At 43.4% G+C, this 23560-nt stretch overlaps 1 protein-coding gene across 1 annotated transcript in view; it reads left to right on the forward strand.

The window, feature by feature from the left end:
- Nucleotides 1-252: 252 nt before the first annotated feature.
- FNIP2 (folliculin interacting protein 2) overlaps nucleotides 253-23560 on the forward strand; it is a 58242-nt gene continuing 34934 nt past the window's right edge. Inside the window, exon 1 of the mRNA XM_033060081.1 lies at nucleotides 253-347. Within this exon, the coding sequence (XP_032915972.1) occupies nucleotides 253-347 (95 nt within the window). The remainder of the gene's footprint in view (nucleotides 348-23560) is intronic.

The following is a 23560-nucleotide window of genomic DNA, read 5'->3' on the forward strand; positions in this document are numbered from 1 at the left end:
CGGTGGTGCGGGAGCGGTGCCTTGCTCTGCCCGGTGTCAGCCCCCGCCAGCCGGGAGCGTTCCGCCCCTCGGTCAGGTGACGGGTGGCCGCCGGGAGCAGCGTGGCTGAGCGGGCCGGCGCTCCTTTCGCCTCCGCGGAATGCTGGGCGGCTCCGCAGCGGCTCCGGGGATGCTTCCGCGGCCGCCACCGCTCGCCGCCCGCTGAGCCACTGCGAGGGGCGCGGCGGGGCCGCCGCCGGGCGGGGTGGCGGCATGGCTCCCACCCTGCTCCAGAAGCTCTTCAACAAAAGGGGCGGCGGCGCGGCGGCCCCGCACGGCCGGGCTCCGGGGGAGGGGCCCGCCTTCAGGTGAGCGGGGACGGGCCGCGGGGGCTACCGCCGCGGGGCAGCGGGCGAGGCGGCAGGGAGGCCGGCATGGGGCGCAGGTGTGCCGCAGCCCCCGCGGGGTCTCCCGCCGCAGAGTTTTCCGGGGGAGCGGCGGGGGAAGGGGGTGTGGCGGGAGGCACGGCCGCGCCGGGATCGCTCTCCTCCCGCCTTTCCCTCTCGTTGGGTCTCTCAGCCATTTTCTGCGCGAGTTGGCGGTGGCACACCCGGGAGCCTGGGTCGCTCGCCCCCCTGCAGCTGTGGGGGAGAGGCGCCGGGCCCCTGTCTGGCGTTTGTGTGCGGTTGATGTGATAACTCGTGCCCAGGTCTCATCAGCACAGGAAAATTAAGAAACGGTTTAATTGTTGTGACCTAAATGCACGTGCGCAGTCTGATGACCCGCTAGCATTAGGCACCTTTCACTGCCACCTGCTTTTGATGTTGTGCGTGCTGAAAGGTGAGGTTCAGTAGCTATCGCTGCTTCAGGGTTTATATGTATAACCTTTATATAATATTGATTCTCTGTATAATATTAGTGTTTTCTGAGCCTTCGGGGACAGCAATTGCTCAGGCTGGTGCTTTGGAGCTTTGTTCGTGTGACATCTGTGCCGCTCACAAGACCTAGCGGCTCGGGGAGCATAGTGACAATCACATGCATGCCCGGTAACCTCTGTGCCTGTTTTTCTGTGTAGCATGAGTTGACTGGTCTTGTGATCGGATGGTACACAGGGTTCAATTGGAATCTGGGCTTTCACTGCTGAAACTACTAAGGATGGTGAGGGAGAGCAGTGGACAGTATTTTGATCCATGTAATGCCATAGTGCCAAGTTCTCTAGAAAGATCACAGTGGTGGAACCATTATAATTTCAAAGATAGTCTGTGTGGGACATGGCCATTTGTGTGGCTAAAGCTGCAAGATCATGGAGAACAATGGTGTAAGGTGAATATGATGGTATATTGTAGTTACAAGATGATTCTTTTGAAAGTGATTTGATACAGTATTGGACCTGCTTTCATATTAGAGAGCAAATCTGGTTAATTTGGTGAAGCTGCAGGGTCTATATGCTGTACTTGTAACTGCAAGTTACTTTTGTGTAACTGCTAATTTTTTTAGCATTTGTTTAATGTTATGAGTTACAGTAATTTCACGATTATAAGCCACACTGACTATAAGCTGCATCTCCAGGTGCCGGCAACTTTTTGTTCTTTGTCCATATATAAGCCGCACGTTACAATACAGAGTGTGATAAAAGGTATCTATTCTGTCACCATCTGTTGAGGGTGGGGGCAGTGATCCTTATCTCCATGGGAGATAATATCTGCTAATGGGACATCCATTGAAATCAGGCGGGGCATTGTTCTTTATCTTTTCACAACCCATCCTTCCTCCAGGGAGTCATTTTCTGCTAATGGCCCATTAAGTCCCACTGTGTGACTGATAAAATTACTTTATCCCATTGGAAGTTGCTCCAACCAGGGGGAAGAGCCCAACATTTCTTACCGAAATAAAAACAGAGGTTTTGGGACAGTAAGGTAGCCCCTTTTTCCACTGGAGTCCAGAGGAAAACCGGATTTCTCCACATCACCACTGGACCTCCGGAGGGAAACTGCACCTTCTACAGGAGCACTGCTTCAACTGAATCACATCTGTCACTGCAAGGGGACTGCAATCACCATTTAATCGAACTGCTACCAACACCCTCCCTGACACGGTGTCAGGTTGTACTCTGACTTTGTCAGGGTATGCAGTTTGTTTCTTTGTAGTACTGTATTTCTATTTTAATTTCCCTAGAAAAGAACTGTTATTCCATAATTCCCATATTTTTGCCTGAAAGCCCCTTGATTTCAAAATTACAATAATTTGGAGGGAGGTGGTTTACATTCTCCATTTCAAAGAGATGCTCCTGTCTTTCTTAGCAGACACCTGTCCTCCAAACTAAAACAGCAACTTTTCGTTCTTTGTCCATATATAAGCCGCACCTGATTATAAGCCGCACTTTGGCTTCCGGCCAAAATTTTAGTCAAAATGGTGCGGCTTATAATTGTGAAGTTACTGTAAATATCTCCTTTATTATGGAACAAAACAGTGTTCTACACTGAAACTGACACTTCTAGATTACAGTAATTTCACGAATACAAACCGCAGCAATTTGACAAAAATTTTGGTGGAAACCCGGAAGTGTGGCTAATAGTCGGGGGCGGCTAATATGTGAATAATTTTCTGACATTTACAACCCCAGACGTGCCAGCCAGGGTGCGGAGCCAAGCACCTGCCAGTAAAAGCCGGCATTCGGCGGTTGTTACAGTGTTACTGTGTTGCCCTGGCTCCCTGCAGGCAGCACGGGGGGCGGGGAGAGAGGCGGGAGAGCTCTCTTCTTCCCTCCTCTGTCGCAGCCCAGGGGAGGACGGGGGAGGGGTGCGCCGCCATTGCTGCGGTTCGGGGAGGACGGGGGCGGGGGGAGACCACCATTGCCTTGGCTCGGGGAGCCGACGGGGGCCCTGCGCCGCCATTGCCGCGGCCTGGGGAGGAGAGGGGGGGGCTGCGGGCCACCATTGCCGCGGCCCGGGGAGGAGAGGGGGGACCGCGCCATCATTGCCGCAGCCCGGGGAGCCGACGGGAGCCCCGCGCAGCCATTGCCGCGGCCCGGGGAGGGGGAGGGAAGTGCGTGCAGCCATTGCCGCGGCCTGGGGCGGGGGGGGAAGTGCGCGCCGCCATTGCCACGGCTCGGGGAGCCGACGGGAGCCCCGCGCAGCCATTGCTGCGGCTCGGGGAGGAGGCGGGGTGCTTTGTCCGCGCCCGCCGCCGGCGCCACGGGCGCGGGAAAGCTCCGTCCCCGCCCGCCGCCGCTGCCATAGGAGCGGGGGAAGCTCCGTCCCTGCCTGCCACCACGGGGCAGCGCCGACCCGGGGTGACCGAGCCCAGTGGCAGTGGCGGGTGGCCCCGAGCGGCAGCACCGGGCTGGGCCACCTGGCCCCGTCAGCGGCCCCTAGCGGGCCGAGCCTGCACAGCCTTAGCTCAGCCAGTAAACCCCGCCCTGCCGCGGTTCTGTTACTAATTGCACGCGGGTCCTCGCTGCGAACGACAGAGCGGCTTATATTCGTGTGCGGCTTATTTATGGACAAAAACCGAAATATTTGCCAACGCCCAGAGATGCGGCTTATACTCAGTGCGGCTTGTATTCATGAATTTACTGTAACTCTTATTATTTTGCATTGTACTTAAAAATATTCTGTGTCAGAGACCAGTGCTGTTAGTTCTGGATTATTAGATTGTTGTTGGATTATCAAGTATCTCCATGAAGGCAGATTCCTTGCACAGTGTTTCCCTTAAAATCAGTAAGATTATTCCGTTTGGAGAATTTAGTGAATTTAAGGATTGTATTTTTCCTTCTTCCTGGGTTTTTTTTTTTTTTTTTTTTGGGGGTAAGATATTCCACACTTGGAATATCCACACAATTTGAGTGATGTGGCACTTCACATAGAAGCTATCATAGTGAAAATATGTAGGTTCCATAGGTACCCTTCACTCTTTTTATCTCCTATTTTTCCTCATTCCTTTACTATCTGATTTTTTTGACACACTTAAGGTTAATAAAATTACTTGAAGTATTTTACATGTGAATGGAGAGGTTTTTTTTACTTGTAAATATTAAGCTTTTTCCTTACAACTTTTTAGTATGCTGTAATACTTTTTTTTTTCTTTCCAATGATCTGTTCATGATCTGCAAGAGCATACTTACAGGGTCTTAGAAGCTTAGATGCAATGCTTTTAATAGACTTTCTGTTCAACAGTAATCTCTGTTTGGAGAGATGTGATTTGATCTAGATAGGAGATGTAATCCTTTGATAGCTTCTGTATTAAACGTATACTGGTCAATGTTAGATGCAAAATGGCAGAATAATTTTCTAATGACAAGACTGCCTTTTTAAGGTTTTTGAGTTCGTTTTATTCCTTCCAGGTTTTGGGTAGTGAGGTCCCTCCACACTTAATATGTCTTGCAGTGTTTAACTTTGTTAATGAGCCTGTGAGACCAATAACAATCTGTATCCCAGGGCTTTCAGTTGTTATGAGAGCCTTGGAAGCTTAAGTGTATTCACACACCCTCCTTACCCTGAGCAACAGATCAATCACCAAAAATCTGTCTAGTAGATAATGCCACCTCAAATTAATGCAATTTGACAACTTTTTGCAACTATGTTGTTGGGAAGCTTTGTGTTTTCTAGTCTTTCCAGGAACACCAGGAAAGGTTCTGTTGCAGAGGACTGTCAACCAGGCTTGCAGTTCGCCTGTAACAAGTACTGCATGTGCGCATTCTGTTGCACTCTCTCCTTTAACGGGAGCTAAATCTTGGTCACAGGTCCACGCTGCTTTGGCTCTGAAGGAAACCTCAAGCTTCAAGGTCCATGTTGCTTACCAGGATGAGCTGGCACAGCCTCAGAGCGAGAGACGTTGTGCCTATAGATGAATGTGGAGCCACGGGAAATTATTTCCTGTGTGCATGAATATTAACACATTAATTTGGCTCAGGAGTGCTCTTTTAAAGAAAACCTCTAAATTGTCTCCACTAACTGCACTTTGGCTCACAAAGCCAAGTGGCTTCAGTACATAAACTGGATTCCTTTTGGAATGAATGAAATAAGAAAGTTTTCCAACCACTAATGGGTATTCAGTCCTAAGGACCATACTACAGCTGATCAAAAGTAAAACTCCAGAACACATATAGTGTGGGTGTCAGGTCCTTAGCACCAATTAATGCACTCTGTGGAGGTAGTCTGGGCTGGAGCTAGTCTAAGCAGAACCCTTACCTGCTGGGTGAGGAGAATGTAAACATGAGGAGTAGCTGCTAATATAGAGCTATTGGGTTAGTAGGATTTTCTACTGGCTGAGGCCTTCCTTCAAGGTAATGGAATTATGAAGTGGTAGAAGGGTAGTAGTTAGAATTATAGAATAGCTTAATTCTTTTTTTTTAGAAAAAGAGAAATTATAAACCAGCTGGAGAACAAATGTGTGTGAGATTTGTTTCAAGCAGTTTTGTGCACAGACGTGAGCTTCTCTTTTTTTACTACTGCTTCTTGCTTCCCTTAACTGAAAATACATTTATCTGTGTGTAATATATATGTAAAGATATATGTTTGTGTATATACACACCCCTTTCAACAGAGGCAGTTGGGTGACTGTAATTGGAATATATTTCTTCTTAGCCTCTGAGGCTTTGGGAAAACCCTAATTACACAAGCAGTGTGTGTATTTATGTGGATAAATTCCCCTAAAACTTATATTTCCTTATCAAATGTTACTTCCCTTACAAGATTGGTTTGGTGTAGTTTGTACAATTTTTTGTAGTGCTACCAGGGTCATGTAGTCAGTGAAGTCATAGATCAGCTTATGTTGGAAGAGATACTAGAGATCCTCTAGTTCCAACCACCACTGTCTTTGACAGGGATACCTTCCACTAGATCAGACTGATCAGATCCCCATCCAACCTGGCCTTCAGCATTTACAGGGATCGAGCATCCACCACTTCTCTCGGAAAACTCTTGTGATGTCTCACCACCCTCACAGTAAAGAAATTTTTCCTAATATCTAGTATAAACCTATTCTCCTTGTTTGAAGCCATTCCCCCTTGTCCTGTAACTATATGCATTTCAAAATATTCCCTCTCCATATTTTTGTAGGCTCTCTTTAGGGAATGGAAAGCAGCAATTAGGTCATTCTGAAGCCTCCAGACTGAACAGCCTCAGTTCTTTCAGGCTTTCATCATAGGAGAGATGCTCCATCCCTCTAATCATGTGTCTCTCCTCTGGACTTGTTCCAACAGGTCAATGTCCTTTCTGTGCTGGGGACCCCAGAGGTAGATGCAGCACTGCAGGTGGGGTCTCGCAAGGGCAGAGTAGAAGGGTAGAATAGTCTCCCTGGCCTTGCTGCTTTTAATGTAGCCCAGGACACGTTTGGCTTCCTGGGTCGCAAGTGCATATTGCTGGGTCGTATCCTACCTCTTGGCCACCAGCATCCCCAAGTATTTCTGGACAGGACTGCTCTGAATCTGTTCATCCCCAACCTGTGTTGATACCAGGGTTTGCCCTGACCCAGGTGCAGCACCTTGCACTTGGTCTTGTTGAACCTCATGAGATTCCCATGGGCCCTCTTCTTGAGCTTGTCCAGGTCCCTTGGGCTGGCATCCCATCCTTCAGGTGTGCAGACAAGCACAGCTTGGTGTCATTGTTGAGGATGCATGCAATTCCATTGTCGAGATTCCCTGAGGGACGCCACCTGTCATTGATGTCCATCAGGTGACCATCCAACCAATTCCTTACCCATTCAACAGTCCATTAAGTTTTAGGGATTACATAGAGTATAAGCACATAGTGTCTCAAGTGCTAAGCATATATTTGAGTAAGATATTGGGGGGTGGCTTTAAGGAAATTGGAATGGGTTTCAGATTGTTTGATTGTACTTAAATTGATAGCATTTTTTCTGTAGTTGTTTACCTGATTCTAGAAGAAATTTCACATCAATGCTTTTCTGTACTTTTCAACGTAAAGTCTGAGGTTATGCTTAAGCTGCGGGTTTAGACTTATCTTTATTTCAGTCTTTGATAGTTTGATTTGGTTTTGGATTTTTTTAAAGAAAGTAAGTGTATTGGAGTTTTTGGAATACTGCTTTCACTGCTGAATATATAATTTCTGCATTGCAACCTGTGATTAAATTTCTTTGACATTGGTATGTGTAGTGAAAGACTTTGTAAGGTAGGGAATAACTTCATTTTATGTGGTGGTTTTTTTTTTTTTTTTTTGAAGGTTGTATTATTTCACCTGTATCTGAAACTTACATGCAGTCTATTTCTTTAGCTTTAAGTATCAGCTGCTACTTCTGGTGTCTGTAATGGAAGGGATATCATGTTGTAGCTACAGGATATCTATTTGGTAATAGTTTGTTAGCTTTGGTATATGAGATCATTTGTTTGGCAACTGGTACTAGTGATTCCTTTGGTCACAGTGCTGAAATCCTTGGTGATACCCTACTTGCTAAGCATTATTTCACAGTATTTATTCCCAGTCTGACAATGTTCCACCTTCTGAAAAAGAAAGCAATAGTGAGCTTGGAGTCTGCTTGTATGTCAGTTTGTTCAAATGAAACATTCCTCGGAATATTCTTGTGACCTAATTAGGTTTCTTCTTGAGCTTCTTGCCGTTTTGTAACGATCCGCGTAGCAATAACCCTACTGTGCACACATGTACATCTTCATACATGGAAATATTTGTAAACATCTGGCTGTAAACCCTTTGAAAAATACTTGAAAGAAAATCACTGTTTTATGTGCTGTAAAGGGGCAATCCAACCCAGGGCCAGATTCCTGCATGTGGGCAGGAAAGGTCAAAGAATAGATCTAAACTGTGCACCACAGCTGAAGGTGAGCCCTAGGCTTCAGCACTATACCTTTGTGCTGATGTTAGTCTTTCATCAGTAAAGTGAGCTAAAGAATAAGTTCTGCAAAAAGGGATTTGTTACAGTCTCACTCAAAAAAAAAATTCCTTAGAGAGGAAGTAATTGAAAGTATGGTCTTTTGACATGGAAACCGCACTTCTACCCTGGGGCTTTTTTGGAGGAAAACAATCCCCAGGTCCTCTGGTTTTGATCTTTGCAGGAGCTAAGGCCATTCTTCTTTAGTTGTTTGAATTTCCCCTCCCCTAAACACTGCTGTCACTGAACAACCTCTTGGTTTCCTCTAGCTTTGCTCTGAGTCTAGCTCCATCTCTCTTAAAGTTGCAAGAAGACACTGTTTTTTGTTTTAGTTTTTTTCTTTGCCACAGGTGACAAAATAAGGTATGGAAATGCACAAGCTACTGACATTCTGACAGGGATGGATATACCGTAGTTATTTAATTCCATGAAGAGATGAATTATTGCTTGCCTGTATGTTATTTCTGACATACAAGTAACTTATCCATGGAGTTTCAGGCATTGTTTCTTGAATCAGTGTGCAGTTGGATAGTAGGTGGTTGATTCCTTATTCTTAGGGCGCTTTTGCTGTTTACATGTCCAGAACTGGGTGAGTACTGTGCCACATACTATGCTCAGTTAAAGTGATATGGGGAATAGTAGCAGCAGAAAGCCTTGGAGGTACCTTTCCTTGTTGGTGGCCAACCTTAAAGCAGGAAACATTGCAATTTAGCACAGTGATGCTAATGCTGTGACTGAATACCTGTTGATAATAATGGCCTGATATGAATGAGAAAATAAAGCTACTTGGGGCTGAAAAATGTGGACAAGCATTCCTAAAAACTGAATTTGAGAGAAACATTTTAAAGACTGATTTAGAGCTTTGTTGCCAGTAGAGGTTGGCTTCGTGTAAACTTAGATAAACTTTGTAACTTTTCTTACATTAACTAAGTTAAAGTTGCAAAATAGCTTTATTAAATTCAGGGGAAAGGAAGATGGAAGAGTTTTGACAAAAATTTTAGTCATCAGTCATCATATTGTCCTACTTTGACGTTGTGAAATGCCTGGTAGTGGCCTTCAAGTCTTGGTTTGCTGTGAACAGTGAGTAACAGCAAATGAGCAAAAGACCAAATGCCCTGTGAGAATGTAGCTGGGATGGGGGCGAGGGCAGGGAAGGAAACAGGAAATGGAGTGGTTTTTCTCATATAGATAATCCTTTGTTCTGACTTTTCAGTATTTTGAAGCTGCAGAGGACTGTCTTTGCAAAAAAAAATTCTTCGGATTAATACTCACTATATGTGCTACAAACCTGGATGATGTACCTGTTCTTATAAGAATTCCTTCTGACACTAACAATCATGTTCTTTCATCATGTACTTTGCACCTTAGTGATGTTCATGGATAGCTTCTGAAGAGTAAATTCAGATTGGAGTCATGTGTTGTGTTTTATATTTGTCAAGAGTTCTAAGTGCACCCTTGATTAAGAGCACACTGTTGTCTTGTATGTAGCTTAGATTAAGCATTGTAAAAAGAATGTTCTTAGGCTGTCCTAATTACCAATATTTGCCATGTAAAGGTTTCCATGGGTACACTTCTTAGGCAAAAGATGAGGAATGCAATTCTGTAGGGTGGTGGTTAACAGGCTTGCTAGAGTAAGCAGGAAAAGGACTTTGAATGGGGTACTCATGTGAAGACAGCAAATATCTGTCTGAACTTTTTCCGTGTGCTTCCTGTGACAGTGTCAGATTTCTACTGGTCTGGCTAACAGGCATGGACACAGCAGTTCACGTTTGCCTGTCATGAATCAGCTCCACTGTGTGTGTTTTGCCTATGCTGCTTCTTAATCTTCATGCTCAGGTTCTTCTCTGTTCTGTTCTCTCCCCACCTTAACAGGGCCTTTCTCATGTCACTCCATTTGCACTGTTTGTCACTCGAGTACCTCAATGTCATGTTTTAATGTGCAAGACTGAGGTCACAAGACAAGCTCCTATGCAGGCTACAAGGCAAAGTGTTTTGAGGCACTGAAAGGATGAGCTTAGGAGTTCTGGCAGCAGTGCTTATGTCTCCCTGCATTGACTACAGCAAGTGCAGGTGAAATGTCTTTGGTCAGTCAGTCAGCACACTTATATTGTATTTAGAATTGTACTGATAAATGGGCACTAGGGCTTTACATCACACTTGCTACTGTTAAAACCGAGTCATGATTCCACTTCCATGGACTGTGCTGAAGTGAAACTTGAGCTGTGTATGATGTAATTACAGTGTGGAGCTTTCTCTGCAGGCTGTTCTCACTTCAGTGCAATACAGCTTAACTTTTCTCCTCCAAGGTGCTCGGTGAAATTTTAGATGTGCTAATTAAACAATTGACAATATTTATTTATTTTTCTAATAAAGATGCTAGCAGTCTGAATTTGGTATTAACACTTTCAAATTAGTACTTAATTTTTTATAACGGAATTGGAAAGTTTCTTACTATGACAACTCAGTTTTTGCTTTCAGTGACTTTACCAACTTTTATGAAAGAAAACAGAGGCTTGAATGAACTCAGTGCTCTGAATTTCTGTGCAGGGTATTTGTATTGAATTCTGAATCTGGATGTTATACAACACCTGAAATTGCTCAAATTTGGGGTTGGGTTTGTTAATACACAGCTCCAGGAATACAGAAAATCTGAGCAGAGTGCATTAGATAAAGATTTTGAAGGAAACTCCAGAGAGAAGGCTGTTGAATACGTAGTTCTGCTTCATAACTTCATAGTTATTCTTAAATTATTATTGTTTCACTGAATGTGGATAATTTTACAGAATGTAATACAATGTTGTAATGTTGAAACCCTCTGTGGTTGGGAAAAGATAGTTACTGTAACTTCTTGAAATCTGCAATTCACAGAAATTAGTTTATGTTCAGACAAGTTTTTGTGGTACATTGTGTGTTTCTGTGGGGGCACATGAGCTTGTCCAACTATTGCTGAACAGCTGAGTGCTTGTGTCCGTCACATTTACTTGCCTTTCCTTTAATGTTCCCTCAAAATGACCTTTTAAAAACTCCACATCTAATGCTTTGCTCTCTAACTTGCACTCTAAAATGGGTTGTACTTTTTAGGACAAATCATGCTATAGGATAGGTCTTGAACCTTTTGTTTCTGAAATGTCCTGTCTGGTTTAACAGCTTGGGTTGAACAAGGTGGGCGGAGACCTATGAGGCTACTGTGAAGGAAGGTGCAGGTGCAAGGCAGCAGAAATTTGGCACAGAAACCACTTTGCTCAGCTGTGGAGCAACAGGGTTAGTCTATGCTTGTGAGGACTTGGTCTTGGTGAATGGCTCCAATGACAAGATGCTACTGCTTTTTCCTGTTCTGTGCTGGAATTGGGTATTGGCTGGACATTTGTCACTTCCACAGTAGTGTTGGTAGAACAGTGTTGAAGCTTTCTCAATCATGTCTCTGTAAAGGTCAGTGATAGAACCAGTTCTTACAGTAGTCTGTGTTAAGCTGTCACACCATATAGAAATGATTATGGAGGGCTAATCCTCAGCTGTGTTGAGAAGGCTAGAATAAAGAACAGTGATTTGGTAACCACTTCAGTTCACTTAGCAGACAACCATGGTTTCATGCATCTTAGCTCCTACTTGATCTTGGCTTTTAACCTGGAGGAAGGTTGCTGTCCCGTGTTAGCTACTTGAAACTGCTTCAGAAGTGCAACCTGTGCCCTCCCAACAGTTGAAAGCATTTTTGGATCTCATCAAGTTAAGGACTTGGAAAAATTAACCCTCTCTCCTTATAAAGATATTTATGAGATTTGCCTGTGCATACAAATTATGCCTATAAAGCACTAAAATGGTTTCAGACACAATTCTAACTTTGGGAATGGGTGAGTAATACCTAATGACTTTGGTACTTGGGCAACTTGGAGATACATGTCAGTCACCTCCTGTTGGTTAGATCACAGTACAATTGAGTTCAAAAAAGTTCTACTACTAAATTTCTTGTGTTCAAAAGATCCTGTAAGCAGTCTTACAGACAGGGATGTATTTGGGAATGCTTTTGAAAAGAACTGGGGAAATAATGTACAGTAAATTCACGAATACAAGCCGCACTGAGTATAAGCCGCATCTCTGGGTGTTGGCAAATATTTCGTTTTTTGTCCATAAATAAGCCGCACCTGAATATAAGCCGCTCTGTCATTCGCAGCGAGGACCCGCGTGCAACAAAGTTGCCAAATAGTAACAGAACGGCGGCAGGGAGGGGTTTACTGGCTCAGCTAAGGCTGTGCAGGCTCGGCCCGCTAGGGGCTGCCGACAGGGCCAGGTAGCCCAGCCCGGCGCTGCCGCTCGGCGGGACCACTGGGGGCCAACCGCCACTGCCACTGGGCTTGGTCACCACGGCCTGGTGCTACCCTGTGGTGGCAGGCAGGGACGGAGCCCCCCGCCGCCTCCCCGAGCCGTGGCAGTGGTGGCCCAGGTCCCCCCCCTCCTCCCTGGGCCGCGGCAATGGTGGCGCGGGGCCCCCCCGTCTCTCCCCCCCGGGCTGCGGTAGAGGAGGGAAGGAAAGACCCTCTCCCTCCTCTCTCCCCGCCCCCTGTGCTGCCTACGGGGAGCCAGGCTCCACCCGTGGTGCAACAGAGTAACAATTTGTAACAATCGCAAAATGCCGACTTTGCAACTGCTCCGCTCGGTGCTCTGGCTGGCACTTCTGAGGTTGTCAGAAAATTATTCACATATTAGCCGCTCCTGAGTATTAGCTGCATTTCCGGTTTAGGAGCAAAATCTTAGTGAAATTGGTGTGACTTGTATTCGTGAAATTACTGTATATTTGAAAATAGCTGTTTCTGTTTGTCACTTTTAGGTAGGACTTGGTAGAAATGCTTTGAAATGCTTATGTAGAGCTGGACTGAATAATGGATGCAGGGAAAGGTATGCAAAGAAGACAACAAAAATGCAAACAAAACAATGTATTTTGTAGTGAATGTAGGTTTTTTGAAATGGTCAGTCAACTCAATGAACCCATGTGCACGTTGTTAATGCATCTGTCCAATTTCTTGTTTTTAAGCAAAACATGTCTGTGTGGAGTGGCAAAGATGACTTGAATCTCTGAATTAAACTTTCTTTACTGCTTAAAGAAATAATTCCGCATCTGTATTGAAATGTATTGGGATGTGAACTAGAAATTTGATTTGATTTTGGCTTTTTGTTTGTTTCATTAGAGTTTTATTCTTTTGTCCTATTTCCCTGAATCTGTAGTTGTTAGGATGGCTTCTAGTGAGTCTACTCTGTTAGACTTCATCTCAGGAGTAAAGCAGGTCTGTTGCAAAGTATTTTCTTGTACACTGTTTTTCTGCTGAATGCTAAAGGAACTTGACCGATTTTTACCTTCCTGTGAGGAGAAAGACTTCTAATTTATCTAAATAATTGCTACGTAAACTTGCTGACTGAAATTTGTTTGCATCTATCAATATGCAAATAATTCTTATTGCAGGACAAGGATGCAGCTGGATTTTCTGTGTGATTTCCCCCCCCCCTTCCCCCAAATATTTCAGGATTGATGGACTGATACAGGGCAGGTAAATGTTAGCATGCTACTGGGTGTGGTCAGCCGTAATTATGTACAAACCTGACTGGATAAACTTCTAAGTCTACTATAATACCAGTGTTTTTGAGAAAATGTTTGGGATCCTATGTGACTAGTTTAGAGTGGTTGGCTGCTTTAAGGAGGGAAGACTGTTTCATAACTTAATGACTATTTATACGTTCAAAGTCCTACACAATTGGTGGTAAACAGAACGTAAGTCTTTAGCATAGTGGCTTGCAGCAAGGGTAGGTTTGCCCATGCCAGTCAGCTGCAGGACTGTGGTTTGTTTGGTTGGTTTTGTGTGTAGTTTTTTTCATTGAGAAGGTATATGGTATGAGTGATTTAATTACTATGGTCTTCTGTACCTCGTCCCACGATGTGGTTCCTCCTTCCCATTCCAGTTAAACTTAAAAATAAATCTGTCTAAGCCTTCAAGATTTGGTTCTAGTTACTAGAAAGCTGCTTTCTGTGCTGTCTCCAAGACAGAGTTAAGGAAGGTGTTTTGGATGGAATAAACAAATTATAACAACAACAGGAGGAGCAAAACGTATTTTTGGCTACAACTAGTGAAAAATGCCGGAGCTGACGTTATATCTGTCCATGTTATCACTTCATTCAGTCTAAGTCAGGATTTCCTGGCATTCATCTAGACCGAGGCAATGGACTTTGCTGTTCATGCTGCGGCAACTTTTGGGTGATCGAGCATGGCCACTTGTATATGTGTTCTTTCCCATATTCTTGCCAATTGGGTAAATCAGTACTTTCTCATAAATATTCAACTTAGTTTTTCTTCCTTCCCTTCCTGGTTATTGCAGACTAACTTTTCAGCTGCAATCTCTATTTTAGAAGGATCAAAACACATCTTGTTCTTACAACAGTTTAACATAACCATTTACAGAGGTCTTACCAATATTATGTTAGCAGGTCAAAAACACTGAGCTGCTTCAGCTCTCAGCACTGTTAGAGAGCCACATCTGATATCTTTTCATAGAATGGAAATTTAGGAGGTAAATTTTAATTTCTTTTTAAGTGAAGTGATACTGCTGAGTTTGTGCTCTTGGGTTAGATAGAACTGACCCCTTCTGAAGCAGTTTCCCTTGAAAGAGGGACATGGGGTCCCTGGATAGCACTTACCTCTAGCCCTCCTTGAGAGCATTCTTTTGCACCAGGATGTGTGTTCAGAACAATGATGAGAAATGAGGATTTGCAATCTTTCTGCACCCCTGAAGAGAGTACCCTAAACTTCTGTCTGTAAAGCTTGAGAAAGTGCCAGATCCTCTGCAGTGCGCAAAGCCCTCTTGTGAATGCAGCCTTTTAATAGTGGAAGTGGAGGAAATTTGTAAAGAAATGGTTACTGTTAACATGCGGGTGGTTTTAGCTACTTTGAGTGAAGGCGTTTGTGTGTTATAGCAGAAAAAATATTTTTCATTTAGCTAAAAAAAATTGTGGGGAGTGTTAAACACTAGGCATTGTTCATCTATGTATTTACTTATGTCCAATAAAGAACATTTTTGCTTAGTAATTCTTTTTCATATTCTAAAATTAATCCTTTGAACCAAGGTTTGAAATCTATACGCAGCCTCTTTCTTAAATAAAAAGGATAAAATAGACTATAGGGTTTTATAGAGGAGGAAGAAGAAACAGGAAAGAGCAGGGAACCAAACCCATGCCTCAGGATATCAGCCCTAAGGTGTGGTGATGTCTGTCTTGGCCTGCTCACTTAGGTAGGAGATACTAAGGTCTGAGGTCTGTCAGTACTTTTATATGGCATTGCAATGGAGTAAGAGCTAGTACAGTGTTATTAATAACAGATTCTACCTTGCATTGCTGCTCAAAATTCTTCTTCAGATGTGCATAGTTCTTCCTTGTGTTTGAGAGAAGGTGGGGAAAGGCAGAGGCAGGATAAAAGATTTCTCCTAATCTCATTTTCTGGCAGAGGCAGTTCCCAGACGTGCCTTGGCAGTGTTTGTATTTAGTAGCTGTGTTCCTGGCCACTGGCCCAGTCACATGGCGCCGCTGGAACAAGTGACACGGGAATGATGCATTAGCTGAGACCCAGTGCTGCGTGCTGGAGGAGCTGGGGTGGCCTGGCCGGCCCGGCCGCCTGTGCTCAGCCACGCAGCAGAGACGCCCGGCCCAGCACTGCTTGCTCCCGGATGGCCGCTGCTGTTTGGCTCCAGTGAAAGCTGGAAGCTGGTTATTGCAGGTGCCTTGAAAAAATAAGTGGGGAAAGAAGCAGAGTCAAATCCTAGAGAGTGTTAAATTACAAGCAAATTTTCAGTTTTTTGAAATGATAAAGATTATCCCTATGAAAGAGTTTCTGCAAAATACTTGACTGGCTTTGAGTCAGCTGAGTTCTCCTGACTGTTGGAAGATACGGAGATGACCAGAAAGTGGGATGGAAAGAGGAAATTTGTTTAGACTAAGCACAACTTTCTGTGGGGAGGAAAGAACTAGGTAGTGGACCTAGGGTGCTAACCTTACTGCAGACTTTACCTTTCTTTGTTTCAAGACCTAATTTAACAAAAACCACGTTTCTCTTAATGGTAAAACAATTAAATGCATACCTTTTTTCATGCAATTACAAGCATTTAGCTCTTCTTTTTGCTGATGAGGAATTCCACTTCTGGAGCTAGTAACTGAGCACTGTCTCTGTCCTATTTGTGGTCTTACTTCAAACAATGTACTTGCTGGCTGTTTTCTTGTTAGGGTTTTTTTTTTTTTTTGTGGGTTTATTTTTTTTATTTCTGCATTATTACTGAAATACTCTATGAAAGCTAGCTCCCAAATTTCAGACTTGTAGATAAGCCAGTGAACAGTGATTACTGATAACTTAGAGAAGTTGAGTTGTGACGCACTGGTTTAATGGGCTGCTCTTTATGTTTGTGGAAAACTGACGTGTGCACTTTATAGTGACTCCGACTTACATAGGTCTGTTTGTTAACCTCTATTAGCAGCGTGTGCGTCTTGTCATTTTTTTGTGCGTGCCTGTGATGATATTGCTTTGTAACAACAAAGATGATGAAAAATGCTTCCAGCCTTGCAAAAATCCAGTATATTATCCTTTCCTAAGCAGGAATCTGTGGAATTCTAGCTTTTCAGTGAACAAATATATCCAATATTGTTTTGCATTTCATAGATGAACATACAGAATAATGCTTTAAAAAAGCAACCTTTCTATACAATGATTCGATACAGAGAACTTTATTTTTCTCCACCTGAACTCTTTCTTCAGGAAAATCTGTCCTGAGGGAGAGCAGTGCTCCAAATAATACCTTCCTTAATTTGTTGCATGACAAATCTGCAATGTATCCTGCCTAACTTGGGTGAAACTAGTAACTATGTATCATTCTTGAAGAAGGTAGTTCACCTGAGGTTAATAGGGCTTTGCCGTAGTAGTACTGCTAGTCGTTGTGGAAAAGGAATGTGGTGTGGCATCAGCCAGCTCTTCCATATCTGAGGTTTTAGAAAAAGAAGAAACAATGGAGTGTAAATGATTCAAATTAGGAGGGAGGATGGGAATCTGTCTTCCACATAAGCTATTCAATGGACTAAAAGAGGGAAAATCATCATTAAGCAATCCAAAAGAGATTCCCCTTCATCTTTAAACATGTGTTTTGGCACTAATCCTGAATGCCTGTCTAGGGATTTTTTGTGTATCAATTTTGCTAAGTGTATGTTTTGCAAAAACAAATGCTCACTGAAACAGCAGGTATGATTCAAACACTTTTCCCTAAGCTTCTGTAGCTGCTTCCAAAAGCTGTTTGGAAAATAAAACCTTGCATGGGTCTCTGAAAATATTCTCTTAGATTTGAAAACAGTGCTTAAGTTTTAGTGGACAGCTGTAACTTGCACAGAAAATTATTCTTAGCTACATCACATACATTAATTTCCTCTTTTCCCCCACCCCGAATTTTCTTGCTAAAATGTTACCTTGAGTTGAAATCATTTAGGCAGTTGTCTTGCAGTGAAGATGAAGGACAGGAAGTGACCTACAAACAGGGCAGGTGACATGCTGTCACATAGCCTAGAAAGAGTGATTAAACTCTGCTTCACAGAGGATTATATCTGCCGAGCAGGACACTTTCTTCTGTTTTCTCTGTTTTCTACTTTATATGGACTCTGTGGGTTTTCCATGTGTGGATTTATGTATTATTCTGTTCAGAAACTGTTCTGTGGATTTGCAATGTTAATTCCTCAGGTACTTTAGGATTTATATTATTCTACAGATGATTGTATTTACAGATGAGTAAGTTAAGTGCATCTATTTAGCGAGGTTACAGGAGTTCCTTGTACTAATATCTGATGTGAATTTGATAGTTTGATGAATGTTCCAGAATTTTGGTTTGTTTGGGGAAAAGGTAGTACAGAAGTGAAGAGTATTATTTCCTGATCTTAGTAGAAGTGTATTACTTCACTTATTTCATTCGCACTTCAAAGATGGCTGGTAACACTGGTGTTTAAAGTACTCTTCCTCAGTGAGGTGAAGGCTAGCGTTGTCCTCTCCCAGATCATTTCAATCACTTGAGAGCAGGCTGGAGATTTCACCTGTTTGCCGCATTGGAGGGGAAGAGTGATTGTGATCTGGCACTTGTCACTTGTCTGGGGATTGCAGTCGAGCTGTTTGTTTTTTTAAAATTGCTATAGGTTTCCCTCAGCAACAGAACAAGTTGTTCAACCTAACCTTGCTCCACTTTTTTGCTTCACTTCTATCCAGTTTTTAGAGATTGGGGTTAACTGTGATTACGAAATCATTTTAAGGGTGCTGTGCTATTTAGCAGGTAGCATGTAGCACTGGGTTTTGAAATCTAACTTCTAACTCTACTTCTGGTCTGGTTGACCATTAACCAAGTTATTTTCCCTTTTTAACCTGGAAGGGAAATTTCAGTAAGGCTGTTATCTTATAAAATGTCTAGAATTTTACTAATGGGGAGAAGGCCCGTCGTAATTCCTGGGAGACATGAGTTATGAGCAGATATGTCTGGATAACTCTTTTTAAAGCAAAGATGGGGAAGAGAACTTTCTGCAGTAGAATTACCAGAGCCTAACAGAACATCCTGTGTGCAGCTTTGGTCAGTGTAATACGAGAAAGATATTTAAGCTATCAGAGAGTGCCCAAGAGAGGGCAGCAAAGATGGTGAAAGGCCTTGAGCAGAAGCCGTATGAGGAATGGCTGAGGCTGCTCAGTTTGTTCAGCCTGGAGGAGACTGAGAGGAGATGTCATTGCAATTATAACTTCCTCATGAGGGGACAGGGAGGGGCAGGCGCTGATCTCTTCTCTGTGATGACCAGTGACAGAACCTGAGAGAATCACCTGAGGTTGTGCTGGGGAGGTACAGGTTGCATATTAGAAAAAAGTTACTCAGCTAGAGGATATTTGGGCACTGGAACAGGCTCCCCAGGGAAGTGGTCACAGCACCAATCTTGACAGAGTTCAAGAAGTGTTTGGACAGTACTTTGGGGCTTAAATGTGACTCTTGGGGATGTTCCTGTGTAAGCCCAGGAGTTGAACTTGATATTCTGTCTTCTGTGATCTGATTCCTTTGTTCTGTTCAAAAATCTAAATTTACTTGGCCTGGAGTATTTTATTAGTATTTCTGTCATCAGTATTGCCATTGAATTATTTTAAGAGGCACGTGACTGTAAATTCTCATTGAACCACTTGAAACCTGCAACAAACCTTTTCTCATTGTTTTCCTTCGTACATCTTAAAAAAAGCTTTTCAAAGTACTAGTGTCAAGTTCTTGTCCAAGTAAAAGTAGTATTTGTCCTTAGAAATAAAAGCATTATAGTGCAGAATATGTAGTATGTTTCTTGGTGTTGGTAGTTGGGTTTTTTAAACTGATCACCATATGGCAATGATGGCAGATTCTTACTTGCTCCTAAGCTATATGAGGTTGCTAGGGGTTGTCCGATGACACTTGCTCACATGAGAGCCATTAACAGGGTGTTGTAGCCAGTGTTAGAACAACCTTGCAACTAAGGGCGAGTCACTGCAGAAGCAACTATGCTGCCTTTTTTTTTTTTTTAAGGAGGCCATATGGTTCAGTCTTGTGACTACATAATTGCCAGCTACCTAAATCACATACCAGGAAGCAAACATAGCTAAAGTCAATATTAGCTGTTGTATCTGCTACAGCTTTGCACCAGGCTTAGTAGGAAAACCTCTGGCAGCAGCAAGAGCAAGTCCACGATGGCTTCTGAAACCTGAAAGTGATGTCTGTTCTATCTGGAATAATTGCAGGAATACATTAGCTACAGCTGTCTTTTGGTATTAATGGCTTATAGAATATATGAAGATTGCTTTGCCTTTTCTTCCCCCAATTGGAAATTCAGCAGATTGTGTTCCTTTATAGGGAAGAAAGCTGGTGGTAAATTACCATTGTTAATGGTTGATCGATAGTGAAGAAACCTGCTTGAGACTGTTTCTCTTCAGCAGGTATTTAGTTTCTTTGAGAGAACTTTAAAAGAGGATTTGTAGCTAAAAATATGTGTGGGGGTACACCAAAAACTGCAAGTGGCACTGGGGGACAAATAGAAAGAGCAAGAAACAACAACAGTGTACCACTTGGAAATAATCTGTCTAGTACCAAATTGGATGAAAGAATTAGAAAGTCTCTGAGAGATGAGAGTGTCAGCTGTGCGAACAAAGTGACTAGACTGCTACAAAACAGGTATGCATGTAACTTTTTTGATGTATATGATTTTGGACAAAGAAAGGCATTTTTATACAAGGCTAGATTTATAATCATGTGCCTAGAAGCTTATTATGTAAATTGAAAAAATCCTGTTAGAAGCTTATTCATGATGATGATGATGATGCTGACTAAAAGTCCAGAAAGTCTTTCCTATTTGAAACTGAACCAACCTTCTTGATTCTGATGTGTAAGATTTATGTATATGCAAACTGAGGCATAAAGGGTAATTGCCTTTCTTTTCAATTAAGGTTAAATAATCTTACCTTCTCTTTCTAGCTTCCTAATTAGTTTCCCCTCTTTTACTATTTTTGCCATCTCCTTTGTTAGTGGGTCAAGTACTAACAGTGTGAGGAACTGACAGGAGAGAATGCTGTGAAGTGGGGAAGAATAGAGGGGAACCCTCTGCTTTACTTGTAAATTACCTCTAATTTAAGCATTACATCAGAGTAATCTGAAGTGGAAATAGTGTTTATTTAACTTTTGAGTTGTCTTTTTCTGACATGTGTGAGCATGTCTCCAGTGTCTGACTCTTTATAGCTATGTAGCTGTGTTGAAAATACAGTTCAGGGTGGCTTTTTCCAAGTTTTAGTACCCAAGGGTGTTAGAATTACATTCAGGTCTAAGAAGCAGAAAAATATAGATAAATATACAGAGATGTTTCAGTCTGTTTGGTTCTCTGGCCTGTAGATGTTGCACTGAAGGAATGAGGGGTTAGTCACTTTCAAAAACAGTTTAAGGTCAACTAAACTGGTTTTTGAATATATATGAATAGGTCACTCATCAATTATTGCATGTATGCTGATAATTATAAAGGGTAAGCAAAAGCTTTCTTTGTAAACATTAGAGTTTGGAGGTCTGTATTAACTGAGAGTGTTTATTCAGGGCAGAATTAGGCAATTTTTTGTGCATTTTTTTCCAGGAACAAATAAGTCTGCTTTCCCCTAAGTAAGAAAGATCTTTCCTCCATGTCTCATAAATACAGTAAATTCACGAATACAAGCCGCACTGAGTATAAGCCGCATCTCTGGGTGTTGGCAAATATTTCGGTTTTTGTCCATAAATAAACCGCACCCGAATATAAGCCGCTCTGTCGTTCACAGCAAGGGGCCGCTGACGGGGCCAGGTGGCCCAGCCCGGTGCTGCCGCTCGCGGCCAGCTGCCGCTGCCACTGGGCTCGGAGCCACCCGCCGCTGCCACTGGGCTCGGTCACTCCGGGTCGGCGCTGCCCCGCGGTGGCAGGCAGGGACGGAGCTTCCCCCGCTCTTACGGCAGCGGCGGCAGGCGGGGACGGAGCTTTTCCGCGCCCATGGCGCCGGCGGCGGGCGCGGACAAAGCACCCCGCCTCCTCCCCGAGCCACGGCAATGGCGGCGCGCACTTCCCCCCCCCTCCCCGGGCCGCGGCAATGGCTGCGCGGGGCTCCCGTCAGCTCCCCGAACCGCGGCAATGGCGGCGCGCCCCCCCCCCCCCCCCCCCCCCCCCCCCCCCCCCCCGCCCCCGTCCTCCCCGGGCCACGGCAGAGCAGGAAAGAGAGCTCTCCCGCCTCTCTCCCCGCCCCCTGTGCTGCCTGCAGGGAGCCAGGGCAACACAGTAACACTGTAAAAATCGCCGAATGCCGGCTTTTACTGGCAGGTGCTTGGCTCGGCGCCCTGGCTGGCATGTCTGGGGTTGTAAATGTCAGAAAATTATTCACATATTAGCCGCCCCCGAGTATTAGCCGCACTTCCGGGTTTCCACCAAAATTTTTGTCAAATTGCTGCGGCTTGTATTCGTTAAATTACTGTAATTGAAGAAATGTTGAGCAAGCCCGGAGGAAAGTAGCTTATATGCACGTGTAGGAGAAAATGAAGCAAGCTTAAGCTTCTCTGGGGACAAAATTTTCAGGATATCTGTAAAGTAAGCTGTTTCAAACTTGTGACTGTCTTTCAAAAAATAAAAAATAAAAAAAAATTCCATAGCATTTTCCTATCTCTAGTAGATGTGATTCTACTGTTGTATGAACACAGACACCTTGATTTGATTTATTTATTTTGACTTGAAGGTAGTGTTTATTAGTTCTAGCATCTTCCACGTACAGGAAAGATACAGTCTGAAGGTAAGGTTAGGTAAGCTGACCTGCTGAAGCAGAGTGATGGTGTTGAAGGAGCCACTTCTTCCTTTGATTTTTGGCATTGTGCTTTTATCCTTTTTCCCCTTGTTCTGGCCTTGGCCTTTCAAGTAAAGCCTCTTGGAACTGACTCCCCTTAGGGAGTCAGCTTACTAAGCAGTCAGAGAACTGACTTGGGGACAAGAAAACTCATTTAACATCCCAACTAGCCTCAATACTTACTTGGAATGTATCAGGAACATTTTCTTTGTGCCATTTCCTAAAAGTATGTAGTTCCATGGATGAAGTGAGTTAATGTAAGTCATGCTGCCACCAAGAGGCGCAGGTTCCACTGCCTGCTATTCTTCCTTCCACAATCATGTTTCTGATTCACTTTCACGTAGTTGGACAGACTTCTGTTGCTGCGGAGAATTCAGTTTATGGAAGGATCCAACCATTATCAGAGCAGACACAAGTAACAGAAAGGGTGACATAGTTGCAAAAAGGGTGAGAGGATATGTGGGGCTCTTACTGTTGTGATCAAATAAGAAAACATTTTCAGTTGGAACAGCCATATTTAGCCTGAAATGTGAAGATACGCACAAGGTCATATTAATTTAGTTAATTCAGCTGTTTTTTAAGAATATTCAGGACCTGGCATTGCTGAATAAGCAAGAAAGTGATATAGAGATAAGGAAGCAAGTTTTTGGGGTTTTGGTTTTTATGCATGTGAAAACAGAGGTGGCCAATGAGTTTATGTACTGTCTGTATTCTTCAATACGCTGCTTTTAGATGATTGAATACTCCTGTTGTCCCTGTTTTGGGGATCTGTGTTACATAACCTCACTTAAACAATAAAGGGTGGAAGTACTGTGAGCAGTGCTCATCAGCTTTTGTGATAGGCCTACTGGTCATCCTGGTCATCCCACTAGTCTTGGGCCTACTGCTGGATTCCATATGGAAGTAAGGAGACTACATGGACTTGTATGCCTATATAAATTGCCTATAGATATGCTTGATGTTATCAAATGAGGATAGCTTTTGTAATGGATAGGTCTGCTGCAGAAACTGCATCATTAAAACATGAGTTTGATATTTGGTTAGAAGTATAAGAAGCATTATCTGAAATAACTTCCCTCAATTTGGTTTGCTAGTCACATAAAGCTCTGTATGATAGATTTTATGTAATTTCTTAGCCTGTTGCTGTCTGAATGAGAATGTGTTTGTAGTCCTGACAGATAGCAGCAGTCTTTAGTTCTGTTTAGTTTTGATCTTTAGCATGTTGTGTGGAAAAGGCTGTTAAATTAGTTTCTACTTGAATATAAAATCCGGTTCATGTCTTATACAGAAGTCAGCACTGCATGAACAACATGAGATTTGCTTTAGTGCTTAATGAGGGTGTTCATTTG

The sequence above is a fragment of the Catharus ustulatus genome, chromosome 5 (assembly GCF_009819885.2).
Source record: "Catharus ustulatus isolate bCatUst1 chromosome 5, bCatUst1.pri.v2, whole genome shotgun sequence".
NCBI classification, from domain to species: Eukaryota; Metazoa; Chordata; class Aves; order Passeriformes; family Turdidae; genus Catharus; species Catharus ustulatus.